At 38.0% G+C, this 16,909-nt stretch overlaps 1 protein-coding gene across 1 annotated transcript in view; it reads left to right on the top strand.

Moving 5' to 3' along the window:
• Positions 1-16,909, top strand: part of Frem1 (FRAS1 related extracellular matrix 1) — a 128,509-nt gene that overhangs the window by 20,600 nt on the left and 91,000 nt on the right. The window contains exons 7-9 of the mRNA XM_027950606.3: positions 3,118-3,249; positions 7,144-7,488; positions 8,149-8,291. Of these exons, the coding sequence (XP_027806407.2) occupies positions 3,118-3,249; positions 7,144-7,488; positions 8,149-8,291 (620 nt within the window). The remainder of the gene's footprint in view (positions 1-3,117; positions 3,250-7,143; positions 7,489-8,148; positions 8,292-16,909) is intronic.

The raw sequence follows: 16,909 nt of genomic DNA, 5'->3' as shown, positions 1-16,909 counted from the left end.
ACTTATTTTATTTTCTTTCTTGCTGTCTGAATGTTCAAGGTTGTCCACTTTGTCATCCAGTTCTGAGATTCTGTCTTCACCATGGTCTACTCTGCTACAAAGACTTTCAACTGAACATTTTATTGATTTATTGTGTCTTTCATTTCCAAGACTTCGGTTTGGTTCTTTTTCAATATTTCTATCTCCTTATTGAGTGTCTCATTCATAGTCTGTACTGACTTCCTTAATTCATTTAGTTGTTTTTCTGTGTTCTCTTGGAATTCATTAATCATTTTTATAGTGGTTAATTTTAATTAATTTATAGTGGTTATTTTGAGTTCCTTATCCAATTTTTCCTCTGCTTCAATATTTTGGGGCTCATATGCTGATGAATTATGAATTTTTGTGTTAGCTTGTTTTTTCATATTTCTTGTATTCCTGTGTTGGGCTTTATGTATCTGTTGGAGGGATTTCTCTTCTACTCTTATGTGTGGGCCTTCTTAGGACACAGTCTTCTCTTGTCAAAGTGTCCTAGAGTGATCTAGATGGAGACCCCTCATAGGTGTGGTCAAGATGGCTCCCACCCCAACTCTCTGTGGCCAGATGGGAAACGTGGGAGACTTTTCAACCACCAGTACACAGTACATCCTCTAAATAAGCCAAGGACAGGGTGCTTTCGTGATCTCAAGTGTTTCTATACTAAATCTGTCCATTATATTCCTTTCTGTGTCCTTTGTCCCTCTGTGCTGAACCAGTACCACTGCTGCTGCTGCAGCTGCTGCTGCAACTGGTGTGGTTCCAATGTACTCTTTCTTCTTTGTTCAATGTACCCAAATTTCTGAGTCTCTAAGACACTCTGACTGTCCAATATTGAGTTTTAGTGAAATCCCTCTTTCACCCAACTGACAAAGAGGTGGTACTCCTGTTGCTTGAATCCCACAGAGTGACTAGGGATGCAGACTTCCTCTAGTCCACCATCTTGAATCCTCCACATGTATTTATATGTGTGAATTTTAATAGAGATGGAGAACATTGGCTGAGAGGCCATGATTTATAAATCTGGCTCCATGTCCCACTGTACCTCTGTTGAAGGATAATGAGAGAAAGAAAGGAATTGTTTACCTGAAGTTTAGGAATAATCACATATTACCTAGATCATTGCTTGAGTGTGGAGATGGGATAGTCTATGTGTATGTGGTTGTTGAGGGAGCTCCAGGTCTGGTTTTGCCTATTTTGGGCATTTAGAATTCTTGTTAAAATGAATTTTTACTTATTATAAACTTAGTGCTTGCCATCTTTGAAAATTTGGAGAACACATTAAATAGAATTAAAATTATTTATTATCCCACTGTGAAGGTATACCTAAGTACTATTTTGCTATATAGTTTTCTAGACTTCTTGGTTGCTTGTCTGCTGTGTCCTGTGATGTCTGTCATGTGCTGCACTGTGTACTTGTGGCTTCAAAATCCTTACTAAATTCAATCGCTAGTGCCACCAAAGGAAAAAGAAAGAAAAAAGAAAACACTGTACACCAGTCATGGAAATTCTTTTAGACATGTGATGTCCATCTTCCCTTCTTCCTTTTCTCCCCTCTCCCTTTTGCCTTCCCTCTCCCCACTTGTTTCCTTTCTCTCTTTCTTCTCTTTCCCCCTTCCCTTTCTGTTTCTTCTTTCTTTTTCCTTTCTTCCTCCTCTCCTTTTTTTCCTACCTTCCTTCCTCTCTTTCCATTCCTTCTCTTTTCTCTTTTTCTTTCATTTATATATTGTATGTTTTAGTTTATTTTCTCTAGAAAAGAGACCCTGAGGCAGATCATATGTACTAACCTTACACTGAAATTCAGACTAAGGGGAAAGCAAATAAAACGTGGTGTATTAGTCAGCTTTCAGTCACTATAACAAATACCTGAGATAATCAACTTATAAAAATAAAAGGTTTATTTTGACTCTGCTTTGGAGGTTCCAGTCCACAATTGAGTGGCCCCATTGCTTTGGACCTGAGGTGAGGTAGCATATCATGGTGGGAACATATGGTGGAGCAAAACTGTTTACCTCATAGTCAGGGAGCAAAAAAAGAAAGGAAGAAGAGACCAGGGTCCCACACTATTCTTCAAGGGCATTCTCCCAGTGACCTAAAAGCCTCTCATTAGGCCCCACCTCTTAAAGGTTTCATCACTTTCCAATAGCACCACCCTGAGGACTAAGCCTTTAACCGAGGGGCCTTTGGAGCACATTCAAGATCTGCAGTACAGCAGACGATATGATTGAGCTGATCACTAGATAAAGTAGATTGCTCTGTAGTGCTACTGTGTCCTGGGAGCAGATGGAACCACACATCTGGGAAGAGTTGAAGGGAGGGAGGATAAAGGTTGGACAAGCTGTCAGTACCCAACTGTATTGGGCTGTTTGATGATGCCACAGCTCCCTGTCTATAACCTGAATGTTTAGTTCAGAGTATATGTTCTTCTTGCTCTGATCAGCAAATAATTCTCTCTCCACAGATATCCTCTGGCATATTGGGTTCAAGAAGAAAGTTTTATTTTAATCCTTCAGTTACAAAATCCCCTTCCTTAATATAGTCTAAACTTTGCAAAGTTTCTGGCACTTCACATCTAACACTGTTGAGCACCCTCAGGCACAATAGCTCTGTACATGCGTACTGAACCACTTTACTGCAGGCTGTGCATGTTCTCATAAATTATGTCTCTTGCCTACTTAAAATATCTGAATACAACCTTTGAGAAATTCCCTATGGAAATTTTTGAACTTGAGACCACTGTGAACATATCTCTTCTTTCAGTAGTTTTTGGCATCATCATGCTTCTTAAGGTTTTATCGTGAGGATGGGGATGTCACTCAGTGGTAGGGTGCTTGCATAGCATGTATTAGTTTGGGTTTGATCCCCAGCATTGAAAAAAGAAAAAAAAAATAGGACATATCTTAAGGAACCAGTTCTTATATTGAAATATACTAAAATATATTACTAGAAGCAAAGTCTATGGAATATAGCTGGAATGGTTTCTTTAAAAGCATCTGAAATATAATTTTTCAGTTTCATAAGTAGATTTTCTTAGTTTTTCCTTAAGCAGGGATGTTGGATGCCACAGGACTTCCCAAGACATTTTTCTGCTTACTCTTCCAGGTCTGAATCTCCTGGAGGGACAGTCTCGGGCTATCACTTGGGAACAGTTTCAGATTGTTGACAATGATGACATTGGTGCCGTCCAGTTGGTCACTGTTGATGGCCTGCATCACGGACAGCTTACAGTGAGAGGTGAGTGGTCTACCTGCATACCTAGAAAAGAACCCAAGAAGGATTTTCTTCCTCCCCTCCCTCTTCCTCCTTTTCTTCCTCTTCCTCTTCAGTTTCACAGTATTGAGGATTGAACTCAGGGATATTCTACCACTGAGCTATGTCCCCAGTCTTTTTTATTTTAGTTGAGACAGAGTCTTGCTAAGTTGCCAAAGCTGGCCTTGAACTTGCCATTCTCCTGTGTTAGTCTTTTGAGTAACTGGCATACGCCACTATACCTGGCTCAAGAAGTATTTTCTTCAAAAACAAATTGTATTGGAGAGGACTCATGTAGCATCTCTTGGGTTCCATTTCTAAGTGAAATTGTCATGTCCAAAAAATCTGGAGATCTTGAGCTCAGGTGTAGGATGCTAAAATCAAGGTATAAGCATTAATGAAGGGTATTGTGTGCTTGGCTTCTTATTTAAATCTCAGTTTTGACTTCTGTATGTCATATAGAACTTTGTCAAGATATCTTCTTCACTAATGTTTTTATCCAGTTGGATGACAAAATATTTTTCTGCTTCAAAGAAATACACTGCAAAACAAAAATCTTGTTTATTTAAATACTTCAATAATAATGATGTTATTATGTTATTATCACTAGTTACCACAGTTTAAAATAAATGAATTTATAATTGTAAGGATGATAGTTAACAAGATAGTAGCCCTAATTAAGATGATATTCATACTTTATGACAAAAAAAATCTGTTCTTTATAATGAGCTCAGAGGATTTGATTTCATTAGCCTCTTAGTTTGCCTAACTGTAAAGAAATGAGGTAGGTCTCATTTATCATCATTTGTCATTAGGGAATTTTGAAATTTACAAAATGATAAATTATGATAAATTCTCCTGTCAAATCTCAGGATAGTGGGAGGCCAGTTTAAACGTGGGCATGTCAGTTAGAGGGGGGGGGGTATTCAGTTGCATGTAAAAGTAACCCAATTATATTGGCTTAATAATTAGATTTATTTTCTTCATGTCTTCCAGATTGGAAGAGATAGAAGGCCAATGAAAGAAATCATGGCATTTCAGTTTGTTTCTTTAGCAAGTTTCCAGGAGCCCAATATGACAACTCTCACTTCTGCCTTCTCACCTAGTTATGCCACATATAACCCACTGTCACAATGGAACCTGGAACTTATTCAAATGGTTATATTTCCATGTCAAACAAAACTGGGATTCCAGGAGTGAGGAAGGCAAGGAAATAGTAATGTCCATTGTTACATTAAGTGTTTAATCATTTATTCTTCTGAGGTCTTTAATGCAGCCGTGTGGTGTGAAGAGAGTAATAGGGTGCACCTGCCACTGAGAATTGTTATAGTCAGTGCAGAAAACAAAACACTGTTTATTAACTCCAAAGAAATTAAATTGGGAGTAGCAGTGTTTTAGTGAGCTTTTTCACTGCTGTGACTAAAAGACCCAACCAGAACAACTGTAGAGGAGGAAAATTTATTTGAGGGCTCACAGTTTCAAAGATCTCAATCCACAGATAGCCCACTCCATTCCTCAGGGCTCCAGGTGAGGTTGAACAACATGGCAGAAGAGTGTGGTCGAGGGAAGCAACTCACATGATGATCAAAAAGCAGAAAGAGCAATCTCCATTTGGCAGATACAAATATATACCCCAAAGCCACGCACCCAATCCCCACCTCCTCCAGCCACACCTTAAAACACTTCAGTTACCACTCAGTTAATTCCTATCAGGGGATTAATTCACTGATTGGGTTACGACTCTCACAACCCAATCATTTCTCCTCTGAAACTTCTTGTGTTGTTTCACACGTGAGTTTTTGGGGAACACCTCACATCCAAACCGTAACAGCAGTCCACATTGCAATGATGTTCTTGGATCAGAGAAGGTAGAAAGTAGTCATTTATTTTGGCATTGATCGTTTACTTGTGGGAGATATTATGCAAAGCATTCTATATGCTTTGTCTCACTGAATATAATTTCAACTTTATGAAATGAGATATTATTAGGATTCCTATTTTACAAATGGGGAATCTGTGTCTTAGAGAAGTTGACTCATCTACAGTCAAACCCTAGAAAGTGGCAGAACTAGGATTTGAACCATTGTATTTGATATTAAAGCTGTTGCTCTTGACCCTTAAGCCAGTGACTCTCAAACTTGAGCATGCATTAGATTCCCAAGAAGGACTTGATGAGACACAGATCATTATGTCCTATCTCCTGAATTAATGATTCAGTAGGTCCAGGGCAGAGCCTGAGAATGTGCATTTCTAATAGTTTCCCAGATAGTGCTGATGCTGTTGGTTTGAGATCCCTCCTGCTGGAACTGCTGCCAGGCAGAATGACAACAATAAGTCGGAGAATAACCAGTGTTTATTATAGGCTCTCTATTGTTTAGGTTCTCTCATCCTTGCTACAAAACATAGGTAGGAATTTGTATTACTAACATCAGTGATCTGCAGAGAAAAACAATAGGGTGTTTCTCAGCACATACAAGAGACGATTTATTAAGGGAATTGGCTTATGCAATTATGGAGACTGAGAAGTATCATGATAATGCTGTTGGAGAACCAGAAAGGCCCAAGGAATAATTCAGTTCTAACTCAAGTTCCAAGAACAAGGACAGCTGATGGTGTAACTCCCAGTCCAAGGCCAAAGGCCTGAGAAGCAAGGAGGATTTTGGCAGGGGGAGATGGGAGGTTGGCTGGCAGGAGTTACAGAGCCTGAAGGCCCAAGGCCCAAGAACCAGGAGCTCTGATGTTGGAGTGTGGAAAAACGTGGATGTTCCTACACATGAAAAAGAGAGAGAGAGAGAGAGAGAGAGAGAGAGAGAGAGAGATAGATATCACCCTTCCTCTGCCATTTTGACTTATTCTGTCCTCAACAGATTGAATGATAACCACGCACATTGATGAAGACAGATCATTGCTCAGTCTACTGATTTAAATACTAATCTCTTCCAGAAATACTGTCCTCACAGATATATGCAGAAATAATTTTTTTGACAGATATCTGGGCATCCCTTAGGCCAGTTAAGTTGGCATTTAAAGTTTATTGTCACAGTATAGTTATCCCTGTTTTACAGATGAGTCAAATAAATAGTCAAATGTATAGTCAAATAGATGAGTCAAATATCATTGCCCAATGATATGGTGTCCCAGAGCCCCACTGAACAATCCACAGACAGTCCCTGACTTAGGATGCTTTTTTGAGTGGTTTGTTGGAGCTGTTAAAGTCATGAGAGAGAGAGAGAGAGAGAGAGAGAGAGAGAGAGAGAGAGAGAGAGAGAGAGAGACTCTGAAATAAAGATACTGGCGATTGAACTCCAAGTGCTCTACCACTGAACTACATCCCCAGACCGTTTCTTAAATTTTATGTTGAGCTAGGTGTGGTAGCTCATTTCTGTGATCCAAGCAACTCAGGAGACTGAGGCAGAAGGATTGCAACTTTGAGGCCAATCTCAGCAATTCAGCAAGAACCTGTCTCACAATAAAAACCAAATAAATAAAAAGGGCTGGGAATGTAGTTCAGTGGTAAAGTGCTGCTGAGTTCAATCCCCGGTGCCATTTTTAAAAATTTTGAGACACGGTCTTGCTAAGTTGCTGATACTGGCCTTGAACTTGTGATCCTCCTGCCTCAGCCTTTTGAGTTGCTGAGATTAACAGATGTGTACCATCATGGCTGGTCTAAAGGAGTTTTTGATTTATGATATTTTTGGCTTGTATTGGCTTTATTGGCACATAACCCCATTGTAAGCCAAGGAGCATCCGTGCCATCTCTCCCAGCGAGGGAGGTCAGGCAGCACCTCTTTCCTTCACACCCTCTCCTGCAGTGAAGCCTTCCTGACAGCCACTGCCTCTGGGCTCCCTTGCCGGCTTCATCTCTGCTGTCTCCTCCAGGGGGGAAAGGATTTCTCTTCACTGTGGCTGACCTTCAGACTGGAGTTGTTCGCTATCATCATGACGACAGCGACACCACTAAAGACTTTGTGGTCTTCAGGATCTTCGATGGCCATCACAGCATCCGTCACAAGTTTCCTGTCAACATCTTGCCCAAGGATGACAGTCCCCCGTTCCTCATAACCAATGTTGTGATTGAACTGGAGGAAGGACAGACCATCCTGGTCCAGGGTTCCATACTGAGAGCCTCAGACATGGATTCCAGTGACGACTACATCTTCTTTAATATCACAAAACCCCCTCAGGCTGGAGAGATCATGAAGAAGCCAGGGCCAGGGCTGATAGGTAAGTTCTAGGCAGTTAAGATTGAGTGGAACCGATTCTTCAATAGAGAACTTTCTGTGCTCCTGTGAGTTTGTTGAAATTGTGTCCCAGAACACCTTGTGCCAAGGTAGACATCATATGTATAAAGTAAAATACTATTATAATTCCCATTTTTAGATGGGAAGCCTGAGACTCAGAGAAATTAATATAGCCAAGGTTGTGCATCTAGAAAATTCTAGAGCTAAGCCTCAAGGTAACCACTGCACTATGAAAAGTTAAGTTAGCAAGCAAAGTGCAGAACAAATAAGTCCAAAGGGAAACATTATGCCTGTTCTAGATGATTGACACATACTGATAATCATTTTATAAGTACTTCTTGAAGTAGGTAGGCCAGAGCTTTGACAAAATAGGAATTGAGTAAGTAATGTTACTTGGTTCTTTTGAAGTAAGACTATGTTTCTTGAAATATTTTTATAGTGGTAGCTTTTCTACATATTAAGAGAGGGGTAGACATTTTAGCTTGACTGCATTGTTATTTATAAGCTTTGATTAAAAAAAAAAACATTTAAGCCAATTCTTTGAGTGCATATAACCTACTAGGCAGAGAAGATGTGGGGAGGTAATTCCCATACCATTGTGCCCAGACACCTAAAAGTGTGTGGTATTTTGTGGACCCTTTAGGCTATCCTGTCTCTGGCTTTCTTCAGAGGGATCTGTTTAATGGGATCATTTACTATCGTCACTTTGGTGGAGAAATCTTTGAAGATTCTTTCGAATTTGTCCTGTGGGACAGCCACGAACCTCCAAATCTCTCAGTGCCACAGGTAAGAAACTATTTCTGAACACTTATCCAATGTCTTCTACATAGTTATCAGCTCTGTGAGTTGTCTTCAGAAAGTATGCAAAAACAGGTTGTGAGGCTCAAAGTTTGAGAAGTAATGGATTAAGCAAAATAAGTCAGGTTTCTTTGCAATGTGACTACTTAAGCACTTGCTTTTTTGGGGTGGGGAGTATGGGAGATTGAACTCAGGGGCACTCAACCACTGAGCCACATACCCAGCCCTATTTTGTATTTTTTTAAAGATAGGGTCTCACTGAGTTGCTTAGCTCCCCACTGTTGCTGAGACTGGTTTTGAACTTGCGATCCTCCTGCCTCAGCCTCCTGAGCCACTGGGGTCATAGGCATGCACTACCATGCCTGCCTGAGTACTTTCTTTTTAAAGAGTTTTGTGATTATCTATGAATTCAACATTACTTAATCTTGGGACCCTTTTATATAAAACATCTTGAAAACTTTGCTTGCTTCCTGACATTCAAGAAAATACTTATCTCATACATAGCAGTTAAAATATAAACTCAAGTTTCCTCCTGATCTTGATACTAACTGGGCAACCTGTGCTCTTCTTTCCTTGTATGTAAAACAGGTAATAATAGAACCTTACTTACAGAATTATTGTGAGGGTGTGACATAATAATTACAAAGTGCTGAACTTTCTGGTGCATGGTAAACACTCAAAATAAATTTTATTATTATATATTATTTTGAAAAACTAAGAGTTTTAGAAGATAGATATATATTATATATGATACATAGAGGTTATAATGTATGTATAGAATGCAGAAATAGGGCTTAAGCCAACATTGTCATATATAAATTACATAAAATGGAGCCAATGTAGTGTCTGGACAATTGTGAAAGGGTAGATTTTTTTGCAAGGAGAGTGTAATAAGTAATAGGGGTTATAAAAAGGACAGCCAGGGAGGGGCAAGATGGTGGATTAGTGTGAGGCAGCATTTCTCTTAGAAATGAAACAGCAGAACTCAAACAGCAGGAATACCACATCTCCTTGAAACTTAAAGTAAAGAAATCCTGAGACTAGAGGGGCAGTCTACCCTAGCTGAACCACAGACTGCCTGACTCTTTAATTGGATTAAAAAAAAAAAAAAAAAAAACCCTCTCCACTGGAGTTTCTTAACCATCTGTGGAGAGCCCATATGGGAGCCCTCTTGGGAGCCTATGGAGACTGGAAACCTAGGTCTGTGAGTTTGCAGCTAGGCCTGTGTGGGCTTATCTGAGCCTAGCAACTGTGGAAAGTCAGAAACCAGGAGCATTTTGCCCAGGGGAACACAGGTTAGAGAGGCTGGAGAGAGCTGGGCTCTTCCCAGCTCTGTGAGTCCTGTGGCTCATGGGGACTGATAGAGCTGGTTTTAGTGGGTTAGAAGATTAGAAAAGAGAGTGTGAGGGCATTTTGCTCTCAGCTCACACAGCCAGCTGGTCCAGCACCCACTGGGTTCCTGGGGCCCCCTGGGGCTGGCATTCGCTGGGTCCTGGCCCCAACCTGGTCCCTGACTGCCTCCCAAGTCTGGCATCCATTGGTTCCTGGGAACTGCCAGGTCTGGCATCAGTCTGGCATCAACAGGCTCTCAGGCTCCCCAGTCCACAGTGTCCCGGCCTCAATCCCTTCCTGGCCCCCAACCCATCCCATTGCTCTGAGACTAGGCCCACAGCATAGCCATGGGCCCATAGCTCTGCATGCCAGGCCACTGCTTCACCACCAGACCCACCTGGTCTAGCACACAGCTTCATGGCTGGCCCGTAGATACTGGGCCTGACCCACCTGGTGCAGAAGAGGTAGGCCCCTGATATGGCTGGGCCCCAACTTGCCCCACATGCTGCTTAGCTGTCAGACTCGCCCAGTCCAGCACACAGCCTCACAGGATCCAGTGCCAGGCCCTGATCCACCTGCCACCTGGATGGGCCAGCTGCTTTCCTATCCACCCACAGTCCAGGTTCCCCAGCACACCACTTCACCTCCACTCTGCAGCCTGGCCTGCCTACACTACCAAGAAGAGAAATTAGAAAGTCTTAAACCCCAACCTTCGACATGTTGAGCAACACAATAAAAGGAAGGATGCACAACCCATGGCCCATACTTGAAGCTTAGATCATACCTCAAGAAGAAATGAAAAGAAAACCAGGTGGGCACAGTCAGTGAACACATGTGCTTGCTTACTGACTATTTTGTTCACCATAGTAGTTACAACTTCTTAAATCCTTAATGTTTCACCAAGATCAATTGATTAATCAATCAATCTATCTATCTCTATCTTTTTTTCTTTTTTTGGTTCTTGTGACTTGTTTGTTGTGGCAGTAGTTCTGTGTTGCCTTTTGATTTGGAGTTTCCATATTGAACTTTTGTTTTATTTGAAGGTATACTGACTGATTCAAGAATTCTTACACATATTTATACTTGTTTCTCCTCATTTCTCGCCTTGTTTTTCCTTTTTTCTTCTTTCTTTCATTTTTCCCCCAAAGGTGTTATTTTTTCATGTTCTATATTTTAAGGGTTATGACTTAGGATTAACTTGTTTGGATTTTGTTTTGTATCATTTTTATCACTACTCTCTCCTCCTTGTCTCCCTCTCTCATTTCTCTATTCCTCATATCCAAATTCCATTCTCGTCTTTCCTCCTTTATATTCTTCTATTTTTCATCCCCTTTCAGACTAACAGCATATCCTAAGTTATCACTGTATCTGTCCTACTTACCCTTTGAAATTGCAAACACTTTTTTACCCTCCTTTCTTTTCTTCTTTCCTTATACTCAACTCTACCCTTAACACTTCTTAATACTACTTGAGGTACATAATGTCTACCCCTACCACCAATGACACAGCAATAATCAATACAACAGAAGGCAAAGACAATACCTATTGTTTGATTTAAGCCAGACATAATACGTGATTATGAACTGTTTTTACTGATGGAAATTGCTGATCCCACTGTTCCTACATTTTATACCAATTAATACTAGATATCAAAATAGGAACTAGACATCAAAATAGGACCTACTCTACTCCTATATATTGTTTGCATACATTGTTACTATCACCCCCCTCACCAATCTGTGAGATACTAGTGACAGAGGGACACTATAAACCCATAAGGTAGAAACTCTGCAGCATCAGATCCATCCAGATAGATGGGTAGATATACAAATGATATAAAAATCAAGGGAACAAACCATCCCAAACAACACAAACTACCTCAACAGTAGACTCCATTGATACCACAGTGTAGGAAATGTCAGAAATATAGTTCAGAAAGTTCATGGTTAAACTGATCTATGAGATAAAAGATGATGTAAGAAATGAAATCAGAGAGAAAGTACAATAAGTGAAAGATCACTTCAACGAGGAAATAGAGATCCTGAAGAAGAATCAGTCAGAAATCCTTGAAATGAAGATAACAATAACCAGATTAAGAATTCAATTGAAAGCATCACCAATAGACAAGACAGTTTCAGGCAAAGAAGAAAAAATAAATGATCAAGAGAATAAAGTTGAACATGGGGAAAAAATGTTAAGAGACCATGAAGAGAAATTTCAAGCAATATGGGATAACATGAAAAGACCTGTTAAGATTTATCAGGATAGATGAGTGCTTGGAGATACAAACCAAAGGAATACATAATCTTTTCAGTGAAATAATGTTTGAAAATTTCCTAAACCTTAAGAATAAAATGGAAAACCAAATGCAGGAGTCTTACAGGACCCCAAATATATAAAATTATAACAGACCCACACCAACACACATTGTGAAAATGCCTACCATAGGGTTTCTATCCTCATATCAGATAAAGTGGACTTCAAACCAAAGTTAATCAGAATAAGGATAGAATTTTAAAGCCTTCCAAAGAAAAGTGACAGGCAAAATTTACAGGGAAACCAATTTGAGTCTCAGCTGGTTTCTTAACCCAGACCCTCAAAGCTAGAAAGTCTTAGAATAATATATCCTAATCTCTGAAAGAAAATGGATGCCAACAAGAATACCAACTCAGTAAAATAAGCTTCAGAATTGGTTACAAAATAAAAACCTGTCATGATGAACAAAAGTTAAAAGAATTCACAACCAGAAAGCCTGCACAACAAAATATACTCAATAAAGTATTTCATGAAGAAGAAATGAAAAATAAAAGTGAAAACCAGCAAAGGGAGGAGCTACATTAGAAGCATAATCAATCAAAGGAGAAACTAATTCAAATTAAAAATAAATAAATCAAAATTACGGGGAATAAAATCATATCTCAATAATAACATTGAATGTAAATGGCATAAACTCATCAACAAAAGACACAGATTGGCAGATTGGATTAAAAAACAAGACCCAACAATATGTTATCACCAAGACACCTCATAATCAAAGACATTCACAGACTGTGTAAAAGGATGGGGGAAAACATATCATCCACATGGATCTTGAAACTGAGCAAGGGTTTCAATCCTCATATCAGATAAAGTGGACTTCAAACCAAAGCTAATCAGAAGGGACCAAAAAGATCATTTTTTACTGCTTAAGGAAACCATACATCAGCAAGACATAATAATTGTAAATATCTATGCCCCAAACAGTGGAGCACCTACATACATAAACAAACCCTTTTCAATTTCAAGAATAAAATAGACCACAACACAATAATACTTGGTTACTTTAACTTGCATCTCTCATCACTAGATAGATCCTCCAAACAAAAACTAAATAAAGAAGCTATAGAACTAAAAAATTCCATTAATAATTTAGACTTAACTGACAAATATAGAATATTTCATCCATTAAGGACTGAATGCACTTTCTTCTCAGAAGCACATGGATCCTCTATAAAACAGACCATATTTTAAGGCCACAAAGCAACTCTTAGAAAATACAAAAAACAAAAACAAAAACAAACCCAAAAACTAGAGATAATACCTTACATTCTATCAGATCATAATAGAATGAAATTAGAAATCAACATTAAAATAAAAAATAGAAGCTACTCTAACAACTGAAGACTAAATAATACACTATTGAATGACCAGTAGATAGTAGAAAAAAATGAGGGGTGAAATAAAAAAAAAATATTCAGAGGTAAATGAGAATCATGACACAACTTGTCAAAATCTCTGGGATACTATGAAGGCAGTTCTAAGAGGAAAGTTCATTTTGCTAGGTGCATACTTTCAAAGAATAGAATGTCACCAAATAAATAACCTAACATTACATCTCAAAGCCCTATAAAAAGAAAGACAAATCAACACTAAAAGCAATAGAAGATGGGAAATAATTAAAATCAGAGCACAAATCAATGAAATTGAAACAATAATAACAACTCAAAAAAAATGACAAAACAAAAAGTTGGATTTGGAAAAAATAAACAAAATTGATAAACCCTTAGCCAAGCTAATGAAAAAAAAAAAAAGAGAGAAAACTCAAATCACTAAAATTTGTGGTGAAAAGGAAACATCACCATAGATATTATTGAAATACAGACAATAATCAGAAGCTACTTTGAAAATCTGTACTCCAATAAAAGAAAATCTTGAAGACATTGACAAATTTCTAGAGACATATGACCTATCCAAATTGAATCAATGGGATATAGAAAATTTAAACAGATCAATTTCAAGCAATGAAATTGAAGATGGCATAAGAAGCTTACCAACACAGAAAAGCCCAATACGAGATGTATTTTCTAAGTTCTAAGCTAAGTTCTACCAGACCTCCAAAGAAGAACTTACACCAATACTCCTCAAATTATTCCATGAAATAGAAAAGGAGGGAGTCCTTCCAAACTCATTCTATGAGCTAGTTTCACCCTGATACCAAAACCTGACAAAGACACCTCAAGGAAGGAACTCAGACCAATATCCCTGATGAACACGGATGCAAAAATTCTCATTAAAATACCGGCAAATCATATACAAAAACATATTAAAAAGGTGGTGCACCATGATCAAGTGGGGTTCATTCCAGGTATGCAAAGTTGATTCAATATATGGAAATCAAGAAATGTAATTCATCACATCAATAGACTTAAAGACAAGAATCACATGATTATCTCAACAGATGCAGAAAAGTTTGACAAAATTCAGCATTCATTAGTGTTCAAGACACTAGAAAAACCAGGGATAGTAGGAACATCCTTAACATTGTAAAAGGTACACTAAACCTCTGCCCAATATCATTCTAAATGAAGAAAAATTGGATGTATTCCCTCTAAAAACTGGGACAAGACATGGATACCCTCTTTCACCACTTCTATTCAATACTGTCCTTGAAACCCTAGCCAGAGCAATTACTAGAAAAATATTAAAGGGATACAAATAGGAAAAGAAGAGCTTAAACTATCCCTGCTTGCAGATGACATTATTCTGTATTTAGAAGAAATATAAAAAATTCAAAAAACCTCCACCAAAAAGCTTCTTGAACTCAGAAATAAATTCAGCAAAGTAGCAGGATATAAAAATTAACAGCTGTAAATCAATTGCATTCCTATACACCCATGGTGAATCAGCTGAAAGAGAGAAATCAGGAAAACTATTCCATTCACAATAGCCTAAAAAAAAAAACCTCAAATAACAACAACAACAACAAAAATCTTGGGGATCAATCTAAAAAAGGAGGTGAAAGACCTCTACAATGAAAATTACAGAATGCTAATGAAAGAAATTGAAGAAGGTCTTAGAAAATAGAAAGATTTCCCATTTTCCTGGGTAGGCAGAGTTATTTTTAAAAAAAATTTTTTAGTTGTAGATGGACACGATAACTTTATTTTTATTTGTTTATCTTTATGTGATGCTGAGGATTGAACCCAGGGCCTCACACATGCAAGGCAAGCGTTCTACCACTGAGATACAACCCCAGCCCTGATAGGCAGAATTAATATTGTCAAATGACCATACTACCCAAAGTGCTATACAGATTTAATACAATTCCCATTAAAATTCCAGTGATGTTCTTCATAGAAATAAAAAAAAAAATCATAAAATTCATTTGGAAAAACAGGAGGCCAAGAACAGCCAAAGCAGTTCTTAGTGAGAAAAGTAATGCAGAAGGCATCATGAAACAAGACTTCAAATTATACTACAGGACTATAGTAAGAAAAATGGCATGGTGTTGACACAAAAATAGAATTGAAGACCAATGGAACAGAATAGAAGACACCTCAGAGACCCACCCACATACCTACAGTTATCTCAGGTTAGACAAAAGTTCCATAAACATACATTAGAGAAAAGATAACATCTTCAACAAATTGTGTTGGGGAAAACTGGAAATCCATATGTAGTAAATTAAGATTGAATCCCCACATTGAACCCTGCACAAAACTCAACTCAAAGTGGATCAAGGACCTTGGCATTAGACCAGAGATCCTGCACTTACTAGAATAAAAGGTAGGCCTAACTCTCTTATCATATTGGCTCAGGAATAGACTTCCTCAATAAGACTCTTATTAAAGCACAAGAAGTAAAATCAAGAATCAATAAATGGGATGGCATCAAACTAAAAGCTTCTTCACAACAAAGGAAACTATCAAGAACGTGAACAGAGAGCCTACAGAATGGGAGAAAATCTTTACCACCTGCACTTCAGATACCATTAATCTCCAGGATATAAAAAGAGCTCAAAAAACTTAACACCAAAAATAAAACAAAACAAAAAATAAAATCAATAAATGGGCAAAAGAACTGAACAGAAATACAAATGATCAAAAAAATATATGAAAAAGTGTTTAATATCTCTAGCAATTAGAGAAATGCAAATTAAAATTGTACCGAGATTCTATCTCACTCCAGTCAGAATAGCAATTATGAAGAATACAAGTAACAATAAAAGATTAGCAAGGATGTGGGGAAAAGGGTACACTCATACATTGCTGGTGGGACTGCAAATTGGTGCAACCACTCTGGAAAGCAGTATGGAGATTCCTCATAAAACTTAGAATGAAACCATCATTTAGGCCAGTTATCCTACTCCTTGGTGTATATCCAAAGGACTTGAAATCAGCTTACTATAGTGATGAAGCCACATAGGTTATACCCAATGTATATATAATATGTCAAAATACATCCTACTGTAATGTATATATAAAAACAACAAATAAAATAATCAAGGACAGCCAAAATTAAGTAAACATCTACTATATATGGTATTTTGTGCCAGGCATTTTATACCTATTATCTTCAGGTAACATGTTTATGGTTGGAAGCAAATCTCAAACCTGTTCTAGAATGACTACTGAAAGCATGTGTCTTGTTTGTCATATGATATCTTCTCATAATTTCACAGTCAATGAGATTAGCTAATGTACAGATGATTGAGCTATTGATCTGTCTGCTAAGATGACTTAATGGAAGGAGATGATAATAAAGAATGATGTCAGGGAGCTTTGAAATTGAGGGATCTCCACTATTCCTTTTAAGATGGACTGAGGAATGAATAAAACTCTCAGTTCATCTGCCTTTGGACTAACTAGTCAAATACTTTTCAAATAACAACCCTTTCTTTTCATCACTGTATTATACTGCATTTCTTTGTTAAATTTTTTTGATTCCTTAATTGCCTTGATAAGTTAAAAATGGAAATTATTAATAGGATTTATTTCTTAATCCTTTGTATCTAT

Source organism: Marmota flaviventris, chromosome 13 (assembly GCF_047511675.1).
Source record: "Marmota flaviventris isolate mMarFla1 chromosome 13, mMarFla1.hap1, whole genome shotgun sequence".
Lineage (NCBI taxonomy): Eukaryota > Metazoa > Chordata > Mammalia > Rodentia > Sciuridae > Marmota > Marmota flaviventris.
The sequence above is the reverse complement of the archived record's forward strand: the minus strand, read 5'-3'. Positions and strand labels throughout refer to the sequence as shown.